This window comes from Adelges cooleyi, unplaced genomic scaffold, assembly GCF_023614345.1.
Source record: "Adelges cooleyi isolate 19-005CV unplaced genomic scaffold, UGA_ACOO_1.1 ACOO_flye_CR_arks_rails_tigmint_CR_PRNA_574, whole genome shotgun sequence".
Lineage (NCBI taxonomy): Eukaryota > Metazoa > Arthropoda > Insecta > Hemiptera > Adelgidae > Adelges > Adelges cooleyi.
This window is the reverse complement of record NW_026096268.1, coordinates 1,083,313-1,098,058: the sequence shown is the minus strand read 5'-3', so window position 1 is coordinate 1,098,058 and position 14,746 is coordinate 1,083,313. Positions and strand designations below refer to the sequence as shown.

At 35.4% G+C, this 14,746-nt stretch overlaps 1 protein-coding gene across 3 annotated transcripts in view; it reads right to left on the bottom strand.

Moving 5' to 3' along the window:
- Positions 1 to 14,746, bottom strand: part of LOC126842885 (protein phosphatase Slingshot) — a 73,854-nt gene that overhangs the window by 5,024 nt on the left and 54,084 nt on the right. For all 3 annotated transcript variants that reach the window (XM_050580099.1, XM_050580098.1, XM_050580100.1), the window contains one exon: positions 13,837 to 13,902. In XM_050580099.1, the coding sequence (XP_050436056.1) occupies positions 13,837 to 13,902 (66 nt within the window). The remainder of the gene's footprint in view (positions 1 to 13,836; positions 13,903 to 14,746) is intronic.

Here is a 14,746-nt window from a genome sequence, read left to right as displayed (position 1 = left end):
GCCACGAGGAGAATAAATTGCAATAATAATAATTGAAAAAAAAAAAAAAATCTTATAATAATATGGTCGGCGCAAGGTACTGGCAAAAACAGAAAACGATTGTATAATTTGCGCCCTACTAAGACGCGCTTAGAGTACACACCAACGCACACACTTAAGCTTATGCAGAGTCCTCGAAACGGATCTACAACTTGAAGAGGGGACGCAAAAGTTGGCAGACACCGTTGATCCGGCGATTGAATGTCCGTCCAGAAATTATTTTCCACAAGGTTAACCACAAGGCGATATGTGTTTGACAATTTTTTTATCAATTTCTTTACACAAACACGGTGTTATAACCACAAAAAAAAAAAAATTACACCTAATAGAAAATTAAATTTAAGCGATCAACCTACAAGCATACCTAAAACCATAACTATGTAGAGCTACTCGATAACGTACAACTTAGATAGATGCATAATTGAAACAGGCCAACGCGTTTGTCGTGTATAGATTGTTTTAATGGATATTTCGCATTAAAATCGTTTTCGATAGGCAACCAAATAAAAAAAGCCGCGCAATTTTAACATCTAAAATAATTTTACTAAAACAGATTCATTTGTTCATCACCATTAAGGCGTTTAATTTTTTAAATGAACATTAAAGGTCGATGAACTCAAGTGATATTCGACATAATAAATCTGAAGTTTGTCCAAATTTTTCTTTGTATCCTCGCAAACCGTTTTAATGGGCAGAAATATAATTTTAGCATCATGCCTCATGGCGTTTCGTAAAATCAGCAACGGCCGTCAGCGTACACGTTTTTGGAAACCTAACAAAATACAATATACGCGTTCACACATATGCGAATTTTTGTGTGAAACACTAACAACTCATAAAAATGTTTTCTAGTTTTAACTACGACGGAATTCAGTTAAATTTGTTTTTATGTGCCTCTGCGGAGGACTTACGTTTTGTAATAAAGTAAACTTTAGTATTCCATAGCCATAAAATAACATATTGTGTTCCTATACAGCGAAGGAGGTCAAAATGTAAATTATACATTTTCTTTTTATCGTCCTGGAAAAATTTTAAATGTGGTTTTATCTGGTTGCTGTTCTAAGCTCCTCAATTGCTTTGTTAGTATAAAAAAGTGTAACGGTCAACAACTAACTAGCGATCGTCAGAAAAGAACATTTTGGCTCCAGTTTTCTTTCAACCATTGAATCCGTTCTGATCTACAGGCCAAATGTCAATAATGTGCCATTTCTCTGTTGTAAGTATTAATTTCTGTAATATTCTCCAAACTCCGCGGGGTTAGGGACTGACTTTAAAAAAAAAAAATGTTATTGCCAAATCTAGTGCGAGACTTTTGAGCCGTTTCGACTGAACAGCGATCAAGTTTAGACCCCATTCACAGATAGAGACAACATCAACGAGAGACACAGCAGGTGACGTTGCGAGCAAAGAACCAACGGGGTAGTGAACGATACGACTATAAACTCTGTTACAATGACCTGGAAATACGAAAACAAAAATAAGAACCGCAACACAGTTTGTTCACACCTGCTCGGCTATCCCAAAACACAGTGCAGTTCTGGTCGTACGATTTTGCGACCATACCGTTATCGTAAACGGCTTATTATAAGACCATCGTCGATCACTTTCTTTTTTCCTTGTGTCTCTCGCCTCCTTTGGGTACGTCACCAATAAAACGATTACGGATCCAACGGCGCGAGACCAACGACGAGCCGATGTATTATTACTTTATATTTTAATAGGCTTTCAAAAATGTATAATAGTCCATAAAGGAAACGAGCACTGCGCGGCCGAGGACGAATAGAATTTCTACAGAAATTAAATTTTATTCCGTAGACGAAGATAGCAAACCAACCGCCGTCGGTAAGAATGATCATTGATTTAACAAAAAAAAAAAAAATAATAATAATAATCGAAGACTTTCAAACGACCGAGACACGGCGGACGGGAAACACTAAAGTCGTCCAAGCGGATCACAACAAACACAGTAGTAGTAGTACGGCTACGACGCAGTTTCCCAAGATTTTTAAGTCGTTAAACTTATTGTTTTGACTGATTTATTTGTCACGGGACGTCTAGACGCCAACAAATTTACCGGCCTAATGATCCGCCCAACTCATTCTGATTTTTGACGCTTAATTCTTATACGACCACTTACATCTAACCGTTACTACGTTTTTAAATTATTTAAGGTTGGTAAGTCTGTTGGCGCGTGAGGCATTGCCAACATATTTTTATTTATTTATTTATTATTACTATAAATAAATAAATTAAGAAATAAATGAAATTACGTTGGCAACACCACTGGTGATAATAGCTTTACCAACATTTAAAATGTTTTAAACGTAACGGTTAAATTGATGCTATCATTTTTGATAATTCATTTTCATTTAATATCGTAAACATTATACCATAATATAAAATGCTGACCCGACACATCAAATCAAAACTTATTTCTTTCTTTTGCACATCAGATTTATCGCAAAATTTAAGATTTGCTGTGACTATAGACAGATCTCAATTATTTGGTGTACGAGTGATTGGCTCGACACGCTAGTTCAATTTAGAATTAAATACATAACGCCTAACCTAACATCCTAAAAACTTGACCCCACTTTACCAGTGATCCAATTAGAAGATGCCGACGAACTTGAATTAAGGTAACTAAAGGAATGTTTGAAACAGAACTGTTATATATTTATAAATATGTATTTAATATTTTTAAATTTTGACTATTTTTCAATGTTGGTAGAGGCGATGTAAATTGATTACCTTCTATCGACTACAAGTGTAGATAGTAAAGTGTAAGTATTTTAGACATGTCACAATTCTGCAACACAATTGTGTCCTACATACCAACTATGCGTGTCAACAGTTGGCCACATTGTCAACATACATCGGCTAAAAGCGATAATATAATTATCCTGTATTGTGCAAGATTATAACAAACGGTTATTATTGCAGTTTGGTGAAGCTATTCATAAAATACAGTTTTGTTTAGTTGAAATAAGGTAGGTATGAGATATACAAAATAAGGCAGCTCAGAATTCAGAGCACTCAGTTGACCGTTTAGGAGTCTATGGGCTTAACTTCAGATGCTTTACTAAATTGTTGATATGACTCAGGTGATCAGTTACCTCTCGTTCGAGTTCTATAAAATTATTAAGTCCTGGAATTTGTTGTGGTGTTGGGTCTACAAACAACTGGTTGGTTCTTGGTGACAGACAACAGCTTGTAATTTTTCTACTGACTTAACTGTCCGTTGCCGTCGTTACGTGATCGGACAATGGAATTCGTCTGAAAACCGTTGTAGACCTATGGACTACACACAAGTACGAAGTATCGCGTAGCGTGTCTTTGGCAATGGGAAATATATAATTATTACTTACACGAGTGAAGCAAACCAAGAAAACAACGACACTACGTCCAACGAGACTTTTCTCATAACAAAATCATTACGAGAAAAAACCGTATCGGCTCCGTTGATGATATATATATATATATATATATTAATATTAGTACTTATTGTGTATTATCATTCCGACCAATGAGTCAACGAACTCTTTATGTGCGCAACGAATGTGCCGAATGAGTTTGGGACTGCTGTCGCCGAGACTTAAGTTTATTGTGTGCAAGAAGTGTATACATTTTACATGTGCTGCAGAGGGGAAGATTTTCACTGCACGGAGGGTCATATAAAGGGTAGGCGGCCTGCGAGAAGGGGTAGCACCCCGAAAAACTGGCGCCAACCTAATATCGTTTTAATGGTCGACTGTCAAAGAGGAAAAAGGAATTGGTATATTTGGGATCTTTATACTATACATTGTTAAAATTACACAACTTTTCCGATGACCTTCAGCGATGACGCTTTGAACTCACGAGTCAGGCTTATTAATCCACAACTTTTTTTTTGTTTTTTTTATTGAATAAAGAATTTACAGCTATAAAAATATGTACAACAAGTAATAATGAGAATACCTAATGAATTTTAACATAACATGAATATGACATGATAGGAGGGCACCTCCTAATGGAGCTACCCACTTTAATCTACAACTTAAGCATGTAAACCAGCGCGTCAGGTGCGTTTAATTTTCAAAAATATTTGAATTCAACATACATATGCTTGGTCACTTTTCTGACACCTGGCTCAATGTATGATAGAAAAACAGGCCCCCGGGTTATTCTTAAATACTTTTTTAAAAGGTAACCCAGGGTTGCCTTCTACTTTTTCAATCACTCGACTAATTGACGCGGTTGTTCGTTCTACGGAGTGACTAAAGCAAAAAAAAAAAAAGAGAAAGAACCTCATGGAATCCGGCAATTTACAATTAATGTACTCTAATATTTTATCGACGGCTTACGCGGTGGTTCATCGACTAAACTACTATTACTACTACTACACTGTAATGATTAAAGTTCGAATAGTGTCAACCGCGTTCGGATGACCTATTTCCGCCAAAACGGTCTACTGTTACAACGATATCGTATGATAACGTCATAAGGAGAGGAATGGCGATTGGCAGAAACAAAAATAAACTGTAGGCCGCGAGCGTGTCGCGTGGTGGACGACTACCGTACCGTGGTCGGGGGGTTACCGGAGGCGTTGATTCAACAATGAAGTAGGTACATAATCGGCGATGACGACGGTGGTAATTGACCTTTCCGTTAGCCGTTCGGTGCCAAAGGTCCGTTTAAGAACAAACTGGGCGCGGGCGTGCTACCTGTTTGCCGTTTTATTTTTACTCAACGTCTCCCCGGCCAATTTTATCGGATCGAATAATAGGCGGTACAGGCAAGCAAGCCAAGGCGGAGGTCGCCGCGCGCTCACCTACATAATATGTCACGGGGGTTTGACGAACTCGACGGCGGATCGTTTGCACCGTTGTTGGCAACCGAGTCCGAAATGCGTTGCAGTATTTACATATAACACGACGATGACTTCAATGCGTTTGTTGAACGTGCATCCAGAGCCACGCGGGGCTGCCAAAGACAAGAGGTCAGGACCCAATTACCGATAGTGGTTTTTTTTTTTTTTAATCGAACGCGCCTATAAGATATACGCAAACGGCGAAAGCCGTGGAGGTTACAGAGTAGTCTAGTAGTATAGTAACCAGTAGCTGTTTGTGTATTATTTAAAGCGAAACACACTCGACCTTAGACGGCCGGTCGGTGGTGGAACCGAACCGGATAACGGGATTTGCTAAACGCCAGCCAAAGTATATGTGTGTATGTTTATTATGATTATCCTCGAGAAAACTGGTTCGCGTACCGCATCGGATCGAGCAATCAAATCCGAACGTTTATAAGAGTTCTTTGTTTTTTTTTTTTTTCTGACGGCCGAGATCTCAAAATAATATATACACAAGCGACGGATATCGTGATCGGAACGACCCGGACAAAGCTAATCGCTCGAGTTATCAGAGACTGTAATAATAATAAAAAAAAATACATAACAGCCGCCGTGATCGACGAATAATAATAATAATAATAATAACTGTGCGGCCGGAGCACAACGGCGAAACTCGGTCACGGGTACACGGCGAAAACCGATTGAAAACCGTCAATGTCCACGAAGAAGAGAAGAAGGTCGCGAGCGGAATCGAATGTAGGAATTTTGGTCGAGAAACGACCTACAACCAGCAAGATAAAAAAATATCTATTGTATTTAGCAGTAACGTATTCAAATAAGCCGAAAGACAAACGTCACCCTGTATAAAAAAAAATATATATATATAACATATTAAGGACAGTTAAAGTGGATCACGATGAACTGACAAATTTACGAATTGTTCTCCTTTCAGATAAAAAGGATCTCTTCGTGTTCCGGTACTATAAAAACTGGGCGTTTCAAATTTCCAAAACCCATTAAACATGTAAAGAAGAGCACGGGACAAAAGTCTACAACCGAACTACGAATTAGACAAAAATTGTGTACTCGTTATATGATATGATGTTTTCAATCTTTCTATGATTTTCCCGACTAATTTTTGTAAAAACTATTTATTTTAGTTTTTACTACACGCCGTATTACATTATTTAAAATATTTAGAAGTCTTGTCGAACACATTTCGTTCAGGTGTAACTAACGAAAAAACGCGAATGTACGATTTGGAGTACAGTTAGTGCGTTAAAATCGTTAACTGCCACCCGTCGATGACGAAATCTGGTTGCGATGATTTACAGCAACTACTAGAAAATCCTTGACACCCTCAAATCGTGGCAAGAACGTTCCAAGTACTACACACGGAATTCCGTTTTCTAAATTATTTAAACATTTTGTTCGAGAGTTTACCAATGTCAAATCCGGCGTTACTGTATTTAGGGCGAGCGTTTCGTAACCGTTTTTCCCTATGACGTTGCCGACGAATTCGAATTTGAAGAACTTAAGCTAAATAATGCTCCAACGGCCGTGATTGTAACGTTATTTTTTTATCATGCGGTACGATTAAGTCACGACAATGTTTGTTGTAGACAACGTCTTCTTAACCGCTCCGAACAATAGAAATCCTCTTATAATAGAAAAATACAATATACGATGAGCGAATCTAAGATAAGTCAAGTTTCTTTATTTGCGTATGACAACCGATCGACATGTACTACTGTTACATGCATGTTTTTTTGTGCAAGAACACGTCTTGAACAATGTTAGATCTTACACACATACGCACGCTTCGGCATGTTTAACATTTCTACGTTTGTTCTTCAGAAATATATTCTGGTAATTGATAGCAAAAACTTTACTCGGAGTATATATTTTTGAAAGGAGTAGAAACGAGTGCTTATGCGAGTTGACCTTTCTGAAAACTAGAGTGAACTGTATTAATATAATAATGATATTTTGTGCATGATTTATGATGCAACGTAATAGCCGATAACATATATTATTAACATTATATTTCGGCGTTCGGCGGAAAGTTGAAACCCAATATTAACGGAGTGCCCTTTTTCATATTATTAGGGTTCCATAACACGCATTATTACCAAGCTCCAAGACAATAAATCTATCGTGGCGATCTCGACAGCGATTAACGCCGACTAAGATGAGATCAAGCGCGCGAGTTGTGCGGCGAATAGGAGAAATTTCGAAGGTCGTCCGACGATTTGCCACTCGGATAATAATATTCCAAAACGATTCACTTTCTCGCCATTCTCGACACATGAATATAGGAAACGTCGGGGTCATGCGACAACAATGTAAACGTAGAATAATCATAAGCAAAGGTCGAGAACCGACCGTGTATCGATCATTAACTGTAGTGCAAAAACCGGGTATTATATGTTTGCGGTAACCCTTTGTTTTCGAATTGGCGACAGAAAAGCGGAATTGTATTATAGTACAAGTATTTCGTATGTGCGTGTACACACACTTATGTATTATGTACCCTCGTGGAAATTTTAACGTTTCTTCTCTTCTCTGGCTGTGTCGTTTTCCTACGGAAGACGAAAAGCTCTTAAAAGTAAAGAGATTTTGAAGGATTACAAATTTATCTAGCGTCCCGATGACATTAGACTTGGTAATAATAATATGAGACCTAAAAACCCGGATTACCGAAAAAAAGATATAGTCCTTTCTATATTTAATTGTCGATAAAAATGTTCAAAATAAACAGACAGACATTATACATGTGTAGTACATTTTGTGTTGTAAACTAATCTCATAAGCTTTATGATGATTGAGCGGACACAAACTATTATTTTTCAGAAATGTTGTGTTTTTTGTAAGAAAAAACTAATGAGGACATTTTAGAAGAAGTTAAAAATACAGAATACCTTATGCTTCATGAGCGGGTAATAGAATAGAACACACGTCGGAAACAATACTACGCAATAAAATAAAGCAATTGAAATTGTGATTGGACAGATTGGGAAATGTAAGAAGCTAAATTGGGAATATTGAGATAGATGGAGTGGAGTCACTTAGTTTGACAGAGAATTAGCATAAGTATAAGAAGTTGTTTGAAAGTTTCGCTAATGATATGACGGGAAAAAAGAGGGAGATCGATATAAATTCAGCTGGTATGTACTCCATGAAATAAAAGAGAAAAATGAAAGGATATTAGAGGTAGAAGGATTTAGAGGTTGTAATCCCATACTATTCGAAGAAGAGTAGGGTTTTGAATGTTGGTAGAACATAAAAAAAAACAAAATACCGAACTATCGGACACCTGCGTTAATATCATTATTATTATTATTGAACAAGACGACGAAGGACGCGTGATATTATTTTCATCGGCCGGTGACAAGTCATAAAAGATCTGTATTATATGGCCAGAAGGCCGGGGGGGGGGGTTAGATGCGTTGTTTGCTTTAAATGCATTAGATTCATCAGGTGAGCACTACAAAAAAAAAAAATACTGTACACGTCGTATCTGACTACTACACTTTGTTGTCAGTCATTATTGTACAACTACTTTTCGTTTTGTTATGTTGTGTTACCTACTATTAGTATTAATTTTATTTTGTCAGTCGCGTTACTAATGAAGAGTATATTGGAATCACGTACATATTATGACGCGTATAACCCGCCATATACGGTATAACAACGACTAGTCCTGCACAATCTTAAATTATTCCGGACAAATCGCAGGACGTGGACGTTTTTATATACCTGGCGGATTTCTTTCTCGACCATCATCAACAAAGGAGGAAAGGGGACGACGACACTAGCTGTGTTCTGTATACAATCCACACATGTGTGAATGACTTATACTGGCTTAGACGACGACGACGACAATGACAGTCACGATAATAATTGTTGAAGTGGTGTAAATACGAAGAAACTCTTCGGTGCCGAGAAGTGCATCAAACTCGAGAAATAATATCCTTAACGAGTATCAAAACGGTCGACACACGGTTGCATGGAGTGAAGTACAAGTGTTTAACCGACGGTCTACGGCAACGCATTGGCTGCACATCAAATTTCGTGTTAAATTACTTCATTGCAAATAGTTCAAAAATTATTATTCTTGAAACCACCTCGTCGACTAGAAGAGCGATACTCACATTTTAACTATCACAACAACAATAGTCAACACTACAATATTCACTATCTATTTTGATGTTCCTGAATATAAAAATCTGTGGGATGGTTTTAAACAAATTTCATAAAAAAAATCTATAGATATTAGATAAGGCACAAGGATTAATCCGCTTAAGGGAACTTATGCATAATGTACTGTTTTGTTGGCAATCATATCATCGAAATTTCCTTTTGATCAAAATAAGATTCTTAAATTCATGATTAGTTAGGTGCGGTGTAAGGCAACAATATTATAGTTTTGATAAAAAAAAAAAAATTATATTTTATTAAAAATCTAAAGGGAGTTTTTACTTAAAAGTTGTCTAGAATATCACATTTAAAAGTGATTCCAAGATTTGATGGAAGTATGGAACAACAAGTGAGATGATGAAATTAATACGATTATCAAATTTGTGAAACAAAGTAGTTTTCTATCATAATATTTTTAAAACTAATTTATTTAATTATCAAGATGAAACTAAATAAGTTCATACAAATTTGCCAGAACAACTCTATAAGGCTCAGATAACTACAAAAAAAATCTCAAAACCATCAACTCGCCCATTTTGAAGGACCCGTAGGTTAGTGTATTCCGTAGACATACATACGTAAAAAACACATCTCGTTCAGAAAATGTTCAAGTTTTAAAATTACAATATATCCTCTAGGTTTTCAGGTTATAAACCATTTATTAAATGTACTCATTATGTTTAAAGATAAAACAACAGAGTAACCGAACAGCGAACCCAAGTAGTTTTGCATGTTATCACATCAATATAATATAAAGCAATATCACGCACATATTTCTCGCTATGCGTAAATACAGTATATACTCTAATAACAAACAAGCCTCGGGTTACGCGTAGCTATACTGCAGGTCTCGCCTAAACCAGATAGTTTTATTTTCCATACCAATGACGATAATAATAATAATTGGTCTCGTCAAGAGTTCATGTATATAGAGTTACACTTTTTTTTTGTGTTAAAAAAATTGTTTGAGAAAGAGAGAAGTAACAGAGTTTGAAACACACATCTATCAATAATAATAATAATAATAATAATAGTTATAATTATTATTATTATCAAGGAGGCAGTGATAAAAGTGCCTATGGGCATTCCCCTGGTCTGTAAATCGTTCGTTTACAAAGTATTCATTGTTCATCCGGTAAATGGTAAAGAAAAAACTAGGAGACGCACGTTATGCTATACAAATATAATTTCTACGGTGAGAAAGAGTATATTATTTGTATGATATTGGATTCGGATAGCGGATACAACAGACGTTTGACAGAGAAACGTCTCGTGTTACTCGAGTAGTAAATATAAGTATAAAATGTGTGTTTTTATCATCGTTTATCAATACAATAACAATATTGTAATCGGCCGTTTTTTCTTTGCTGTGAACGGTGAAATTCTATCTGCAGCTCTCTCTGAACGCGATACCAGAACGCGGGGCTTCACCCATAGATATTTTGTGTTACACTAGCAGTCGGACACGATTTCAAATTTCTGGTAGTTTTAAAATCAAAATCAGTGCGCCAGAATTTTGATTTCAAACCCAAGTACCCACACACAAGATTGATCGAGACGGCGGCTCGATATATTCCATATTCGAATATAGATCCAAATTCCGAGCTACTGTGTACACGTAAATCATTCGATCGATCTGCACACAATGCATGTCGAAAACGCACAACAGACGGTAGTAGTAAATTAACTGTGACGCAACGCCGAAACGATAAGGTCTTACGGTTGATTTATCAAAATCTGTGACCAAGTGTAGTTGCAACAGAAAAATCTCATTAATTTCGTTCTCACTGCTACAATAACAACAGTAGTCGTTGGTGTGCAATATATAATCTACATCTAATGGCACGAAAAATATAATAATAATAGGTAATAACAGTAACGATCGCGTGGCCGACACGTATTGCGCAATATAGATATAAAACAAAAACAAATACAAACGTCTGAGAAAGCCAATTTGTGAAATGTCAATCTAAAAAAAATTCCCTGTGGCGCCTTCATGATTTTTAATAGGTTAGTGAAGGAGAGGGAGAGAGAGAGAGAGAGAGAGAGAGATCGTTGGGAAATCAAATGATCCTAAAGTCACTGAGACTATATGAAAACCCAAATGTCGTACATAAGACTAAACTTATGGTAAAATCTGCCGCTGATTTGCATAGGAAATTTTTTTTTAATTTCACGGTTCATTAAAATCGTAATTGACCGTTTAATTTTGGTTCCCGATTTGATGTTTGAGTGACCAATGATGAAATGTGTTAAGGGATTTGCCAATATTCTCTTACTTAATGGTTGTTTATACGACCTGGCAATAGTTGTTTTAGTTTAGTAAAACCAATTGGAAATATATTCCACAGTTGCCACAAAAAAAAAAAAAAATATATTAAGTAATCAAATATTTAAACGGCCTCAGCCGCGTATAACTATTGAAATAATACTCGGGCGACATAGCAAAAGTAGGGAAATGAGAAATTAAAATAAAATAATAGTTGATATTTTTAAAAACGTAGTCGCGATTATCTCAACTCAACACAAGGATTGGCTTCACTGAACTCGATTTAAACAAAAATTTTGCTTATTTTATATTACACTTGCGTATATCTCTCATCCTTCTCGAATTTACATTTACTACGCCTTAACGTTGCTCTTAGTCACTTGCAATTGATTATTCCGAACGGCTGCACAAGAACAAACTGCACTCGGCTAAACATTATTCAATTATACGCAATAGGTTTTAACTATTATAATTATTACTTAGATATGTACACGAACAATGCCGAAGCGTCTGCCGCCAACGCGTTTGTTGCCACAAAATATATAATAATATTATATTATAGTATGTCTCAGAACCACTATTGCACCAGCGTCTCGACTATGGCATTTAATCGAAGGTTAACTGAAATAATCTATCAATATTAACCGTTTCCAAGCGATTAATATTGTTTTATTTAGGCTGAAATGAGGTGACTTTATAATAATCTATACTATTAGGGGAGGTAACTTCTGACTTAATGGGCCAATTTCGACTGCTAACTTAATCAAAGTAATAAATAAAAATATTCTGATGTTAAAATGTTATAACGTTAATTACGTTTTTTTATGGTTATTTCTTTGTGAAAATGTTCAATCACACTTGCTCTAAATAATTGGCGGCCCACTTCAATGTATATTTTTTTTCAGTAAAAAATGTTGAATGCCAACAAAATGTAAGTATATTTTTTTTTGTATTATGCACACCACGTAACAGGTATATTCTAGGACATAATATACATATAAGAACTTGTTCACACGCATCTAACACACGATATGAAACTAAGTATTGCCGCCGAACGTTGGAGGTAGCTTTAAAGTGAAAAATTGCGCAAAAAACAACAGGCCACCAATAATCACCCATAGTCTCATTGCAACAGGTACATTTTACACATAATTATTATATCTAATATAGTATACATCTTGTTGCGCCATCGTTTGGGAACCGTGTCACTGCGTGCACGCGTAAACTTATTCTTGCGGTGGACCGATAGTTAATATATTTACACCTTTCTTTGCATACTTAACAACCGACTACAATCCAAAAACAAAAAAAAAATAATAACAATAGAGTTCCCGAAACACTTGTCGATACAAACCGTTGTGCAACCGATCGACTTTATTCGAAGCACACAGCGCGGTTTTTTTATTTTTATTCAATGTGATATAATTTTTATTTTAACGTCTGTACTTGTCGGTTTGTTACCCAACAACAACATATTATGATACTGCAGATTACATTAAAGATGTTATATTCTCACAAAAACGTTTGTTTTAGAAATAAACCCTTCGCCTCCACTAAATGAATAGCCGGGAGGTTAGTTAAACTTATTTATTTATACTTATTTTCTCCCTTCACGACTATGTATTGAAGTTAAATAAAATCCGTCGAGCCAGCTCAAAATGATTGGGTGTTGAGTGTAATGCGCAATTCCAAAGTAATTATTAAGTATGGAAATGACATTGATGCATTCATATATTACTCTAAATCAATGATAAAAATAAAATAATAATAGCCATAGTTAAATATTATAAAACCGCACGAATTTATTGAATCCTCCCTTATATGGCCTTCGCTCGTCTGTCTTTTAGCAGTTTGGTTTTCATTTTATTTTTTTTCGTAAGGCAAGGTCGTCTCCGTCAACGGTCTATTGCGATTATATATACATTCTAATATTATACAAGACGGGGCAAAACGTATACAAAATAATAATTATTATTATTATGAAAATTGACCATCAAAATTAATTGAAATGTTTTGCGTCAGACGTTTTCTTAGCGGCTAATCGATACATCAAAATAAAATAACACGAAAATAAACACAACGTCAGGTTACACGGTTGACGCGATTTGACTGAACAGAAAAAAAAATCGCATCCTGGTTTAGAAAATTAAAAAAAAAAAAATATATAATAATAATCAAACGATTGTGGACGTTTTGACCGTGACCACTTTTTATCGAAATTAATTAACAAAGAGTGGACAAAAACATTGAAAAAATTCTTTTGAACGCGCCCCGTTATGGCAATAATTGTGATTCTAAGCAATTTATATTTTACCAGCTCATTTGATTCGTTTCAGCTTTATTTGTCGATGACCAAACAAATGGATCGAAAAGGAATCAATTGTCATATTTTTTTTTTCAAAAACAAGTCAAGTGCGTATCATACGATCAAAATTATTATGTTTATTAAAAATCGTAATTTTTGTACGGATTAAAAAGCTGATAAAACAAAACTTACCACATGGCTTGTACGGAAACGGGCTTGAATATGTGATGTCGGCTGCATACGCTCACGCTGAATCCGCTATAAAAAAAAAAAAACAAATTGTTATTAAAAGAAAATAAAAATGAAAAAAAGTATGACTTATTTTAATCTAATGTCTCTCTGTTAAAGTAAGAAGTTAGGTATTAATGAAATTAAATGAATTCCAAACGATTTTACAATATTTTTTTCCATATTTGTATTTTTTTTATGTTAAAATCGATGTTGAAATGAATGGTTGAGTAGGTCAACTTTACTTTTGTTGTTGAAGTTGTTTACAAAACCATTATATTTATAATGCGTAAATAGAGTACGTTTTCGAGGGCCTTCAATTGCTAATTTGTTATTTTTGATGATTGATAAGTTATAACTTACAGTAAAACCATTAATTATTATAACATTAACTCGAGATGAAACGTAACGATTGAGGACCGACAATTAAAAATTAAAAAGTTTACATCGGAGGAGATTGGTTAACAAACAAAACCGGAAATGTGATGAATGACCACACATCTTCATAGACAGAGAAGGGCGTCCGTTAATAACCATCATTAGAGTTTCCCCGGGTGGATACGGTTTTATATTTTTTTATCATCTATATTATTATAGTTATTCTAAGGAGGAGTGCAAACTGTAAGTTATTTTTCTGTCGAACCTAGATGAATAATAATTATGAATTTTCGCCTTGAACGTTAGTCATCCGAACACAATACACACACTTTGGGTATTTATCCGCTAGATTATCCGGATTATAATCATCTGGCTCGCCATGTACCAATTATACACAAAGCGATTATATAATAAATAAACGCGATTCAGAAGAAATAAAACAGAAAAAACGATAAATAACGCACGTGTAAATTGAATATCCTCGTGTTCGAGACGG